Source organism: Megalobrama amblycephala, linkage group LG14, assembly GCF_018812025.1.
Source record: "Megalobrama amblycephala isolate DHTTF-2021 linkage group LG14, ASM1881202v1, whole genome shotgun sequence".
Classification (NCBI taxonomy): domain Eukaryota; kingdom Metazoa; phylum Chordata; class Actinopteri; order Cypriniformes; family Xenocyprididae; genus Megalobrama; species Megalobrama amblycephala.
In genome coordinates, this window is record NC_063057.1 from 37,946,004 (window position 1) to 37,959,964 (window position 13,961).

Here is a 13,961-nt window from a genome sequence, read left to right on the forward strand (position 1 = left end):
ATCATATTGAATTTAAAATTTTGTTGTTTGTCTACCAGTCATCTACTACGGGTAGCCAGATCTAGACAGCGATGCAGGCGGGACAGAGCCTTTGCCTTTATCTATCAAAACAGCACCCACAGTTAGTGATGGGAAGTTCGGTTCTTTTCCGCAAACCGGTTCTTTCGGACAGTTCGATTCAATAAACCGGTTGAAAAAACCGGTTCTCCGGTTCTTTTACGCTCCGACGTAATGACATCATCCGCAATGACATCGTCTATCGCGGGCCGGGATGAAAAAATTAACACATTCAAATATATAAAGTCAGTAATCATAACATCAGTCAACTAAAACATTATAATCTGAAGCGTTTCTTACAATTTAGTTTTGCATCTAAAGCATCCAAACACATGACATATACAGGCAGTGATGGGCAAACAAAGTTTTAGTTATAAAGTGAATAAATTAGTCTTCATCAGAGCAGAAACCATGATCCTCTTACATTACGATTTATTTGTAATTAAATAAACTTACGTTTTGCCAGATTGGCCCCTCATTCGAGTCCTCTCATAGCATCAGTTGTCATAGTTAGCCGGTGCTGTGATGTTACTGTTCGGTAGCTTTCAGATCACACGCTGAATCACGCATGCGCAGTATCATCAGCTCATCAGTTCTCAAATCGGACACGTCCGAAAGAAGCGGTTCTCGGATGTGTACTGATAAAACCGTTGCAACCGGTTCTACTCGAGAACGAGATTGAGATTCGAGAACCCCGAGAGCGATTCAAAAGGAGTCGCTTGTTTGCTCTCGCTGTAGTTTGATTACGACATGTTTTATTGTTTTTTTATACGTCATATTTTTGTTTAGAAATTAAATAAGCTGTCCATGGATTATTTATGAAACAAATAAATGTTTCCAATCTTTAAAAAAAACTTAACTTGAAAGCACAACTGCACAACTTTCACTATATTGCTTTTTAAATAACATTAATATAGAAAAATTAAATTTGTAGAACTATTTCTGAACATTAGTTTGATCTGTGTACAAAATATTATGTTCATGTTGGCATGTAGTTTATTATGTACAGTATTTTATGCTATTAATCTGCTCTGGTGTATTTGGAAAAGCACAATAAACTTTTTGTATTTTGAATTAAGTCATAAACATATTTCCAGTATGTTTTATATTATCACACTGTCCGATGTTCAACAAAACTTAACTAAGGTGCTTTTCATTCTCTTGAAAAATTGCACGCATGCGCAGTATCATCAGCTCACCGGTTCTCAAATCGGACATGTCCGAAAGAAGCGGTTCTCGGTCGTGTACTGATGATCCGAAAACCGTTGCAACCGGTTCTTGACTCGAGAACGGTGACAGGCCGTGTATGTTCGTTCGTGTACGCCGCGCATGCGCACTCATATCAGCTGCTCTGCTGCTTGTGCCCATCATCATCAGTTCTCTCTTCAAATCATCAGTTCTCTCTTCACAGAAGGTTAAATCAGTGTACTGTTGGATTAACTGAATAACTCTGGGATGTTGGTTTATTTTGAGAGGTAGTGTCAGGCACGTCAAAAAGTGAGTAACTTAAGTAATTTGTGGATTCGTGTTTGCTAACTGGAGATGTGAACTGTTTGGAACGATTCAGACCGATTTGGTGAACTGGTTCAACCGGTTCACTGAAAAGAACCGGTTAAAAAGAACGATTCGTTCGCGAACCGGACATCACTACCCACAGTGTCTGAGTTCAAAAGTATTTTGAAAACCTATTTGTTCTCTTGTGCGTTTATCGTCTTGTGAATATCTATTTAAATTTTTTGTTGATGGACATAGGTAACTTTGTACAGCACTTTGGTCAACCAAGGTTGTATTAAATGTGCTTTATAAATATAATAAACTTGAAACTTGACACAAATACAAACAAAAATACTTACCATTCATAAACGTCCTTTAAAAGCCATGCTTTCAGAGGTTCTGCTTGACCCTCTTCATTACTAATATCTGGGTCTCATTCGAGCTCAAATTAACACGGCAATATTGATGCCATTATATACATTTCCACTGAAAGCATGCAACTATTAGTATATGGTAAGTGGTGTGGTGTTTCCAGACAACGTGACTCATGACAATGTGTTCTGGACAGCAAATCACAATACACTGGGCCAGCTAATAATCTGAGCCCATTGCGTTATTCTGAGGGAGGGGCTTCATAGAACCAGGAACTTAACAGAGCGTTTTTAGGAGAACAGCGGTGTAGAATAAAGGTCAAATATATGAAAAATATGGTGTCTTTTTAAATGAAGCATGAAGACATGTTAAACTGCGCCCCATAAACACAATCAAGCCTAGAAAAAAAAAAAAAAAAAAAAAAAAAAAAACAGTGAACCACCCCTTTAAAGTTTATTTTTTGTGTTTTCTCTGGTCCATTTGGAAAAAGCAGATTTATATTAAATTACTTGAGACGGGCGGTCACTAATAGTACCGAACCCAAGGCAAGGAACCAAGGCACTCATTGAAGTTTTGCACCCAAACCCAGGTCAGACCTCAGTATTTTGGACCCAAGTGGACCCATGAAGGCCTCTAGCTGGTGCAAAAAATTCACATTGGTTTTCTCGTGTTTATTTTGTTTTTGAAAGGAAAATATGCAACACATATTAATCTAAAAACCACTTGGGATGTTTGCCAAGTCTGCTTCTCTGGGATTTTGAACTTTTTTATGTTCAACACTGCCAGAGTATATTGGGGATGTTTATGTGAACCTCAAGGTTTGTTTTATTTCTGCAAGTCTTTCCACTGTGATGGTTCATGAAAGGCCTCTCTCTGTTTTGAATTATTACATGATTCCTAAGGTGTTTCCTTCCTGACTGTGTAACTCATTCCACACTGAAGACATATAAAACCATTCTCTTATAAATTAATTATTGTGTGGTACTCAAGTGTTTCTTTATATCTGAAGTTTTTTGCACCTTGACCACATATAAATGGCTTCTCTCCAGTGTGAACTCCCATGTGGATTACAAGGTTTCCATATTTAGTTAAACTCTTTGTGAATTCTCATGTGTCTGTTAAGGATTCCTTTTTGGTTGAAACTTTTTCCACACTGTTGGCAGGTGAAAGGCTTCTCTCCAGTGTGAATTCTTATGTGGTCTATATAGTGTCCTTTCACATTGAAACTCTTTCCACACTGGGAGCATGTGTAAGGCTTCTCTCCAGTGTGAATTCTCAAGTGGTCTTTAAAGTGTCCTTTCTGACTGAAACACTTTCCACACTGGGAGCATGTGTAAGGCTTCTCTCCAGTGTGAATTCTCAAGTGGACTTTAAATTGTCCTTTCTGAATGAAACTCTTTCCACACTGTTGGCAGGTGTAAGGCTTCTCTCCAGAGTGAATTGTCATGTGGCCTACAAGACTTCCATGTTCAGTGAAACTCTTTCCACACTGAGGGCAGGTGTAAGTCTTATCTCTATTGTGAATTCTCATGTGCCTGTTAAGGATTCCTATTTGGTTGAAACTTTTTCCACACTGTTGGCAGGTGTAAGGCTTCTCTCCAGTGTGAATTCTCATGTGGTCTTTAACGTGTCCTTTCTGATTGAAGCTCTTTCCACACTGGTGGCAGGTGTAAGGCTTCTGTCCAGTGTGAATTTTCATGTGGTAATTAAGACTTCCTTTTTGGGTGAAACTTTTTCCACACGGTTGGCAGATGTAAGGCTTCTCTCTAGTGTGAACTTTTATGTGGACTTTCAGGTTTACATGTTGATCAAAACTCTTTCCACACTGAAGGCATGTATAGGGTTTCTCTCCAGAGTGAATTCTCAAGTGGTCTATAAAGTGTCCTTTCTGATTGAAACTCTTTCCACACTGAGGACATGTGTAAGGCTTCTCAGTGTGAATTTTCATGTGCCTGTTAAAGCTTCCTTTTAGATTGAACCTGTTTCCACACTGTTTGCAGCTGAAATGACTTCTAGTCCCTGTCTTTTTAGCCATGTTTTGTGAAGAATTGTTTTCAGGCTGTGAGCACCTACACAATTTTTCTCCAGCAAAGACATTATGATGATTATGTTGATCTTTATCTTCTATTTCATTCAGTACTTCACTCTCCTCCTTCAGTGCCATCAGGTCTAAGGTGAAAAAAGATGCAGAAGAAGTTAAAACCACTTTAATGACACAAAGCAACAGATCAAAACATTTATACACGTATAACATCAAAACCAACTTAACCATCAAAACCATCTTATACCCACTAAGCTACTGAAAGCCCTCTCAAAATTGTTCACTCTTCACTTCAGGACATGTCTCAAACTGGCAATTAAACCCTTAATTTAAAACTCAATTTGACCCAGGAGATCTGGTTCATTATAGACTGATCTCAATCTCCCATTTACTACATCATCTAAGGGTTAAGACGCAAAAAATAAATAAAGAAAAGTAAAGAAACAACAACCTCCCATCTCAACCCTCATACCAAAAAACTCATCACACAGTTATTCCATATAATTATTTATTAAAAGAGAGGAAGCAGAATATGTTTGTTATAACTTTAAATAACCCAACACAATGGTCCAAACATCACTTACAGGTGCAGTTATGAACATGAAACCAAAACACTGACAAATGCTAGCAAGAGAAAACAGCAGAACAAAGAAAAACAAAACAATTATATAAAAATAACCAACATATTTAACACCATTTAATGTTTAAAATATCAGAAAATACTGTATTCTGAACTATGTTAAATTTTGCAGAGAAATAGTATTTGTGAAGAATTTCATTTCACAGAAACTGCTTGTTGAAGTTACAAATGACCTGCTTTTACCATCTGATTGTGTACTCAAATGAAATAATGTTAAATGTCTCTCAAACACAAATGCATGTTGTGCATCAGTGCTTGCATTTTGGGGGCTGAAATTCTACATGGTTGTGTATGTAAGCTGTGAATATTTCAACTAAACACATTTCACACAATTTCATTACTAAATTAAAGCTGCAAGCAGCGATGAAAGGGCCTCACACCCGTGCCAATGCCACCTGGTGGCTTTAGGAAAACAAAGCACGATGGGGAATATGCATTTAAGTACATAAATATAGGAGGATAATGTCAGTCATTTGTATTTGATTGATTGATTGATTACTTTATTTCGAGCCATAGAAATAAAAATATTGTACACAGAAAGATGAATATATTGTACAGTATTATACATTATACCCACATTGGGTAAAGGAAAAAAAAAAAAAAAAAAACAACAAAAGAAAATAATTGAAATAATAGTATCTATAATATATTTCAGAGATGTTCACAGTTTATATATAATATAGCTCGAAAGGGAGTGGGAAGAAGACGAACTTATTTAACCCCACCCCCTGTGTATTTGCCACACTTCCTGCTACCAGCTGGTGGGGATATGACTATAACTTAATTTTAGCATGTAGATGTCTTTAGGCCAGGGCACTTATCAAACATGTGAAGTTTGAGGCAGATTGAACATTGTATGCTTGAGTTACAACAACTTCCTGTTTCGTGGCGTTAATCGCATACATTAGCACTTATCCAAGTGTTGCATGATTTAACGTGTTTCTAGCATGTTTGTAACTTCATGGCATATTTAAATGTGTTTCAGGGAATAAATTACAGTGCAAAACATGCTATTTCCTGTTGAAAACAAATGGCTAGTTAGCTATGACTAACTGAATATTGGTATAAAGATAGCTTCCTCTTTCATGGCGAAAAATTGTCAGGCCGCCACGGACACACTCTTCAACAAAAACTTCTGGTTAAATCTCAATGAGGAGTTAATCACTGTCTAAAGCATGTCATTTCCTGTTGCCTGCAGGTGGCGCTATGACTTTAACTGAATATTGTAGATGTCTTCAGGCCAGGACTCTAATAAGATGTGAAGTTTGGGGTAGATCTGACATTGTATGCCCAAGTTACAACAACTTCCTGTTTCATATCAAAAAAATTTGTCAGGCCGCTACGGACACGCCCTTCAATGAAAACTCTAGATCTTCGCAATTTAACATCGCAAAAGCCTTTAGATTAGACTGACCAAATATGATGTTGATCTGATTAAAGCTCTAGGAGGAGTACGTTAAAATACAACATCTGGAAATGGCAAAAACTACAAAAATTTTGCAGAGAAAACTCAAAATATCTCACTTCCTAGACTTTTTTTGTAGGTATTGGGCTATTACATGTGTGTATCAAAGGACAAAGTACGCTGAGGTACAAAACATTCATTACATCTGAGGAAGACTCATTTCTCGCCGTTGATTTGTTTCCTTAACTTTAAATCATGGCTTGTGTGTCGTTGTGCTGTAGTGCTGGGTTTGCCCTCATATGTTACTCCAGGATTCTTCGCAGAATTCATTGTACAGATGACAATGATGTCAAAACGATCCCCGTTCACTAGGATTTCACAAAAATGCTGTAATATGCATGCCAGGCCAGTAGTTGGCGATGTCACTTTGTAAAGAAAGACTACACATTTTTACAGAGCACTTGTATGGGATTACTTTTGTCTTTTTTTTCCTCACTCAAACATACTGTGTTCGAGAGCAAAACATTATTTGTTTTAAAGGTCCCGTTTTTCGTGTTTTTTTGAAGCTTTGATTGTGTTTATAGTGTGCAATATAACATGTGTTCATGTTTTGCATGTAAAAAAAAACAGTATTTTTCACATAATTTACTTAACTGTATACCGCTGTTTCCACTGTCATAAAAACGGGCTGATGACTTCCTTGTTCTATGAAGTCCCTCCTTCAGAAATACGTAATGAGTTCTGATTGTGCCAGCGGTTCCTGTGTTGTGATTCGACAGCAGCTTAGCGCTCCTTGCCCGGAAAGGTCACGCCTCTTACCATAACGTGGAGATGCACGCGCTCAGTGTTATTGTAAACATGTCTTTAATTTTACCCTATCAATTTGAGCCGGAATCAGACCCGATGAATGGACTGCGGGATGAAAATAACAGCGTTTCGACGACATGGCGACAAACACACTCTACAAACGCAACTCTTGTGTATTCCTGTGGGCGGAGGTTAGTCAAAAAACTGTTTTAGTGACGTCATTAAAGAAGGAAGTAGAGGGATGTAGTCCAAACTGGCCGTTCGATGTAGGCGACTTCTGTTAAATAAAATATCTCGCTTGGCATTGAACTTTGAGCTTTAACATTTTACAGATTTTATTTATACTCTAACAACAACATTACACACTAACTAAAGTTTGAAACATGGGATCACGAAGAACGGGACCTTTAATTGAATAAATAAAGTATTTACAAGCAAACCTTTTTGGAGTGTAATAAACTGCACAAAGAAAAACAGATGCGTGATGACACGTAATATGAGTGACAGATCAGTAGCCAATCATCAGTCTAGGAGTCGTCGCATTTGACCCCGAACAGAGACAGAGCCAGATGGCGCTTATCGGATCTCATAATTTAGGGGGAAATTAGAATAGAAATGACGGCTCTTTATAAGGAATATTAAGTAAACATGGGAATCCATCAATATTTTTTCCAAACATGTTTCTGCTTCATGAAGTTCAGGAGAAGAAACACTCTGATTCTGATGCTTCATTTACTACTGAACCTGACAGAAGATGTGAAAGACACAAGAGATGTTTATTTAGAGCTCAGTTTGAGTCTTTGATTTGAACTGTTTGAGTCGCTCACAGACATTAACTACTGACTTATTCCTGGATTTATTCTATTAAACTTATGTTCAGGTATGTTACAATATATTATGATAATATTTTGTTTATAAATTAAGTCTTTTTTGACCATCTGAATTTTAGATACTGTAGCCTTCATGTTTTTGTTAGAGACTGTTGCATAATTAAATTAAATAAATTAATGGTTTTCATTGTTTTTAATTCAGAATTTGATTTTTGATTTTGGGTTTAATTTTACAGAAAACAATGTTGTCTGAACATTTTTTCCTGATTTATTGTGACACATCGTAATAACGAACACCAAAGCTAGGGCATGGTCAAGCTCAAACCGGTATGCAACGTTTTGCTACGATTTCCAGATTGAACGACATGTTTCCTGGAAACGGTCTGCAACGGGTTTGAGATACATTTTCTCTTGTTGGTGGGTGTGTCAAAAACGTCAGCCCAATCAGTATCAACATGTATATAAACCACGGGATTAAAGAGACAGCTCGCACAATGGGTCCAAGTAAAGTTTGCAAACGTGTTCTCTTTTATTCTGGACAGCAGGGCAGTGACTGTAACATTTAGTGTATTTTGCAGTATTAAATACATATTTATACTGATTATCAGGCTCCGAAAATTCTTCAAAAAGAACACAAAGAATGGCCTTCTCAGCTGCCATAGTTGCATCTCTTGTGTCATCAGAACAGGGTGTTCAACGCACCACCGTTTCCATTTAAAAAAACAGTTTTGCAACGTTTTGTCGGGGCTGAAAACAGCCCAGGATCTTCTCAGGTTGAAGAGCAACAAATCTGACTTGCTCCATGTTAAATAAAAGCCCTTTAATTGACACTCTTCAAAAATATCATTCTTTTCTGTAGAGCTGGACTGGACTTAAACCAACCTGTTTGTTCCTCAGTTTCTTCTTGTTTCACTCTGAATGTTTCTTCAATCTTAATGTCTTCAATCTCCTCTTTAATAAACTCCATCTTTATAATAGTGTGTCACGTGGATCTCAGTCGCTTCATCAGGGGTTTTTCTGTGTTTGAAAAGAGAATTATTAACAAAGAAAAATAAATCCAAACTAAATTTCTGGCTGCATCTCAATCAGCTCTAGTTCAGTAGTTCAGCTCAGGAAAAAATACTATAGTAAATATTATAGTGCTTTTGAACCATACTATAGTAAATTGTAGTATATACTGTACATACATTATAGTATTTACAACACTTTGTTAATGAATGCTACTGCATAGGCTACTGTAGTATTAACTATAGTGAACTGATCAACTGTACTTTATTTTTTACTACAGTAAACAGTAAACTAGTGTATATTGCAGTATAATATAGTTGTAGAAAACTTACTACAGTATTGGTTAAGTAATTTGTTTATATTACTATAGTTATATTAATCGCAGCAACTAATTCAAGTACTTTATTATAGTATCGTTCAAAAACCAGAGTTAATGGACTTAAATGATCTGATTAAAAAATAAATACAAATAATACATTCGATTTATGATTTGTATTCAATTATTCTAACGTCACATTTAATAGATTAAACTCTAAATTAAAAAATTAGCAGTTGGTTTGTAAAAGTTGTCATCACACATTTGTGTGTTTGTTGTTCTCGTTCATTTACATTAGGTTTGTTCGACTTGATGCAGCGCCGCAAAGACCGATCGGCGGCTGACTTGAAGCACTGCATGCCGGGGTAAGACATTTTTTTTTTTTTTTTATTAAATGTTTAACAGAAGAAAAACAAACAAACAAAAAAACAATAACAACAATTGTCATCATCATATAACAATAAAACAATACGCCAGAGTCCAGTCTTTCAGTCCAGATTAAGTGCCAAGTCCTTAAACACATCCATTGTTCTCAAAGCCTTCAGGTTTTTAGAAAATTCAATAGAGTCAAAATACATTTTCATCTCATGTTTAAATCTTAAAAAAAGAGGTTTGCACTTTGAGAATTTACATTTATGAATGTGATACTTGGCTAACAGAAAAATAAGGTTTATAAAATAAATATCATTTTTCTTTTCACATTCATTAAAGCCAAAAATTACATTTCTATAGGTAAATTTGAAATTTGGATTCTCATAACATTTAATAAAGTCACAAATGTTACACCAGAATGTTAGTGTTTAAGAGCAATTCCAAAATAAATGTAAAGTAGTTTCAGGTTTCTCTAAACAAAAAGAACAGAGGGTATTAATATCATTCTTAAGTCTTCTAAGAGAACACTTATCTGAGTAAAACCTATGAATTGCATGCCGGTAAGAAATGTTGTTCGACTTGAGACAGCGCTGACGTCATGTGACTGTGACGTATGGCTTTAAAGTACCGCGAGAGCGATTCGAGATCAGCCGCCTGAGTTAGCCAGCGCAGTTTCTCAAGAGGAGCTGCCATAGACAGTAAAAGAAATGGACACAGCGAACCCATTGGAACTCAATTGAGTCAAGTGAAGCCCATTTTTAGCGATTTTTAGCACTTCCGTTTCTGACGCGCAGACTCAAACTAAGCTTGATGACGTCAGCAACCTGTCTGACAGATGTAAATCTTCTAGTAGCTGTGCGTGCAAACTGCCATCGTTAATCTTGCAGAGACGGCGAGCTTGAGCGGGGAGTTCTTTGGCGTGAGTGAGCAGGAGTAAGTATTCTGATTAATTATTTTGTATAGTATTTTAAAATGTAACGCCAGTACGCCATATTAAGTTAATGCATAATATTGCCTGCGAGCTTCTCCTCCTGTCTGTACGGTAATTTCTCTACTGTGCGACAGAGAGTCGAGTGGTTATGACGCAATCGTTAGCCTATTTTTACAAAAACTGTTTCTACGGGGCCATAATGTAACATAGAAGGTAATGGAGCCCTTTATACATTGTCCTGTATCTTTAGAAATAAATAATGGACAAATGGAGTCTTTAAACGCCTCAGATGTAAAGTTATTCGCTGTCAAAGTGACGCCAAAATGAATGGGAGTCAATGGGATGCTAACGCAAGTGAAGTTCTGCTACAAGATGGCGGCACGCGGCCGACTTCAACTTCCGGTCGACTTCCTTGGGCACTGGGAGCTGCACGAGCGCTGATGACGACACAGCTGTTTCATGATTGGCCGGATTCACCGCATGACAACGATCACGTGTGTTTCGTGTTTATTGTCACGCCTTCAGCTCCACTAATGCTCAAAAATCTGTGTTTTTATAACAGTTAAAGCTCTTTTCATGTAGTCGCGATGTTGTATTGTGTCATGTTTAACAAAATAAAACGGATAAAAAACAAAGACCCAACTACATTGTTATTTAAATAACATATGCTTTGAACTTTATTCTTGTAAAAACAGACGCTGTAAGCAGTACATAAAGTTTTGAATGAAAAGGTCTCTGAAACATCAGTGTATTAGTCATATTGCATTTATTTCACTTCAGCTGTGATAAAGTATGCAAACCGATGCAAACGCAGCGCGAGTGTCACTACGGGAAGCAGAAAGTGTCCGACTTCACGTCTCCGTTTTCAGCTCCTCCCCGCCTGGACGCGGCTAGTCTATGGGCTAATCTCGCCGATCGGTTACATCCAGCCGCAGCCGATGTCGAACACACCTACTGTTTTGATGAGCAGGTGACGTCAGCCTGCGGTGATTCGAATCACTGAATCATTTTACGAAGCAATTGATTCAACTGATTCGCAGATTCAAAAAACTTTCTCTCATCTCTTCTTTCCAGTACCTGAATTCGTGTTTACGATAAACTGAATCACGTTATAGAGAGCGAAAAGAAACGCACGTTTTCTATTACTCATGACGCGATTTACTTCCAAAAATATTAATATAAAATTGCAACGTTGCTTTCAAGAATATTTGATTTATTGTTCATAGCTTGTAAAAATAATTAAAACTGACCCAACAGTTTGCATTAATTGAAACACTTTAAATGCGTAAAAACACAAACCTTTCTTCAGCCGAATCCCAACAGATGCAGATGCACGTCGCAGCCTTATGACGTCACACCACCAGACCAAAATAAAAGTCCCGTTGCTACTCTCTCTCTCTCTCTATATATATATATTCCCAAGAAAATATTAGTTACTACCAATGACACTGGGAGAGTGACATATTTTGTCTAATACGCAAAACTGTAATGTTTGGGTGCAGAAATCATTTATACCAGATATTAATATGCAGTATTAATATGCAAATAGCTACAAATGTGGTTTACAAGTTAAAAGTACATGTTTAAAACAGTGTACGACTTAATAAAGTAGAATTCATTTTATGTGTCATTTTGTGGTGGGCAAAATGACCAAAATCTTACTTTAAGATATAAGACATTTTAATTCAAATAATGGCAAAAGTAACAATATATCACAATATAGATATTTTGGTTATTTAATTTTTGTTGTTAAAAATAAGAACAAATAATCAAATTACACATAATAGGACATACAACAGATCAGAAGTTTTTCAGGTACAGCAGGTTTCTTTAACATGTAGAAACACTGACAGAGGTCCTAATCGAGTGGGATTGGCTCATCTTTCAGGAAGGTCAAAGGTCATCGTATAGATCACATGGGTCGCTCATCTAATGAGAGTGTCTGACGTCCTCTATTGAAACACTTCATCTTTGACTCTCTTTGCTCTGATGAAAGTGAAGTATATTAATATATTGAATTATTTGTGTTCATTACAGCACTGAGAGCAGCAGCAGGACGATCACATGACAGATATAGAAAGAAAACACTGACATTATTCACCACAACACTACATGATGAATTCAGAGCATGGTATCTGGATAAACTGATGATGATTCGACTCAATCCTTGTTGTTTTTATCTTTTCTCAGAGTGATCAGAGCATCAGATCTGTAAATCCTGTTCTGGAGGAGGTTTATTTAAAGTAAACTGGATTAGATTATGATAATTGTGCTCATACTTTCACTGATAAAGAGTTTACAGTATGATCACATGATCTGGGTTGATATATTTTACATTTATTAATAAATGTACATTTATCAATTTTACAATTTTTATTGAATGATATGTTTTAATGAATCCTGTGTGTGATCATTTCAACTGAAGCCAATTTTAGTAATAAAAATGATTTATGTGACACTACAATAAGAACTGAAAGACACACACACACTGATCTCACTGTCTATCTGAGGATTCATTACACACATTTATTCTTCATGCTATTTCACTGACAGAAGTTCAGCTGTAGTATTCAAGTTCAAGTTCAAGTTCAAGTTCGGTTTATTTCTAAAGCACATTTAAAAACGGCCAGAGGCCGACCAAAGTGCTGTACAACAATTGGAGGAGGAGTGTACATAAAGTATGAAAGAAACAGTTAAAAGACAAAGAAACAGAAGGCAGAGAAATATAGACACTATATACACACACATATACACATATATATACATCCATATATATACACATACATACACACCTACATATATATACAGGTATATGCACGTACACACACATGTACATGCATATGACATACATGATATATACATACGCATACATACACATGCATAAATACACATTATATACACATATATAGACATACACATACATGCATAAACATATACACATACATAAATGCACTCAAATACCTACATATTATATACCAAATGCGAGAGAGAAAAGATGAGTTTTAAGGCAGATAAACTGGAATAAACTGGAAGCCATTCTGACAGAGTTTGGAAGATTGTTCCAGAGCGTGGGGCCAGCCACTTCAAAAGCTCGATTTCCCCTTGTCTTTAGGCGGGTTCTGGGGATCTTTAAGAGTAGTTTTCCCTCCGATCTCAGTCGTCTCGCAGAAGCGTAAGGGTGAAGAAGGTTGGTCAGATAGGAGGGAGCTAGATTATTTAAAGATTTATAGACAAGTAGTAGGATTTTATACTCAATTCTAAACTGGGTAGGCAACCAGTGTAGAGATCTCAGGAGGGGCGTAATGTGATCGAATTTATTACGCCTCTTCAGAAATCTAGCTGTAGCATTTTGAACTACTTGTAATCTAGAGATTTGGGTCTTTGAGATCCCGTAGTACAGGGAATTGCAATAGTCCAGTCGTGATGTAATGAAGGCATGGATTGCAGTCTCTAAAGAGCCCTCCAAAAGGAAGGATTTGATTTTTGAGAGAGAGCGAAGGTAGAAAAAACTTGAACCAACAACGGTACTTATTTGTTTGTCAAATTTCAAACAGTTGTCAATAACCACTCCCAGATTCCTCACTTGGGGAGAGATAAACGAACTTAATGACTCAAGATCAATTTGATTTTGTGTTCTGGAGTCAGAGGGGCTGAAGACAATGACTTCCGTTTTATCTGAGTTCAGGAA

At 36.8% G+C, this 13,961-nt stretch overlaps 1 protein-coding gene across 2 annotated transcripts in view; it reads right to left on the bottom strand.

Annotated features, from left to right (window-relative positions):
* Positions 1–2,344: 2,344 nt before the first annotated feature.
* The window catches only part of LOC125244914 (gastrula zinc finger protein XlCGF8.2DB-like), a 127,407-nt gene continuing 115,790 nt past the window's right edge, over positions 2,345–13,961 (bottom strand). The window contains exons 1-3 of one of the 2 annotated variants that reach the window (XM_048155301.1): positions 11,573–11,645; positions 8,529–8,663; positions 2,345–4,092 (exon numbers count right to left, since the gene is read on the bottom strand). In XM_048155301.1, the coding sequence (XP_048011258.1) occupies positions 3,008–4,092; positions 8,529–8,613 (1,170 nt within the window). In that variant the 5' untranslated portion in view covers positions 8,614–8,663; positions 11,573–11,645 and the 3' untranslated portion in view covers positions 2,345–3,007. Of the gene's footprint in view, positions 4,093–8,528; positions 8,664–11,572; positions 11,646–13,961 lie in introns of those variants that run through there. The other variant, XM_048155303.1, reaches the window with a different exon arrangement.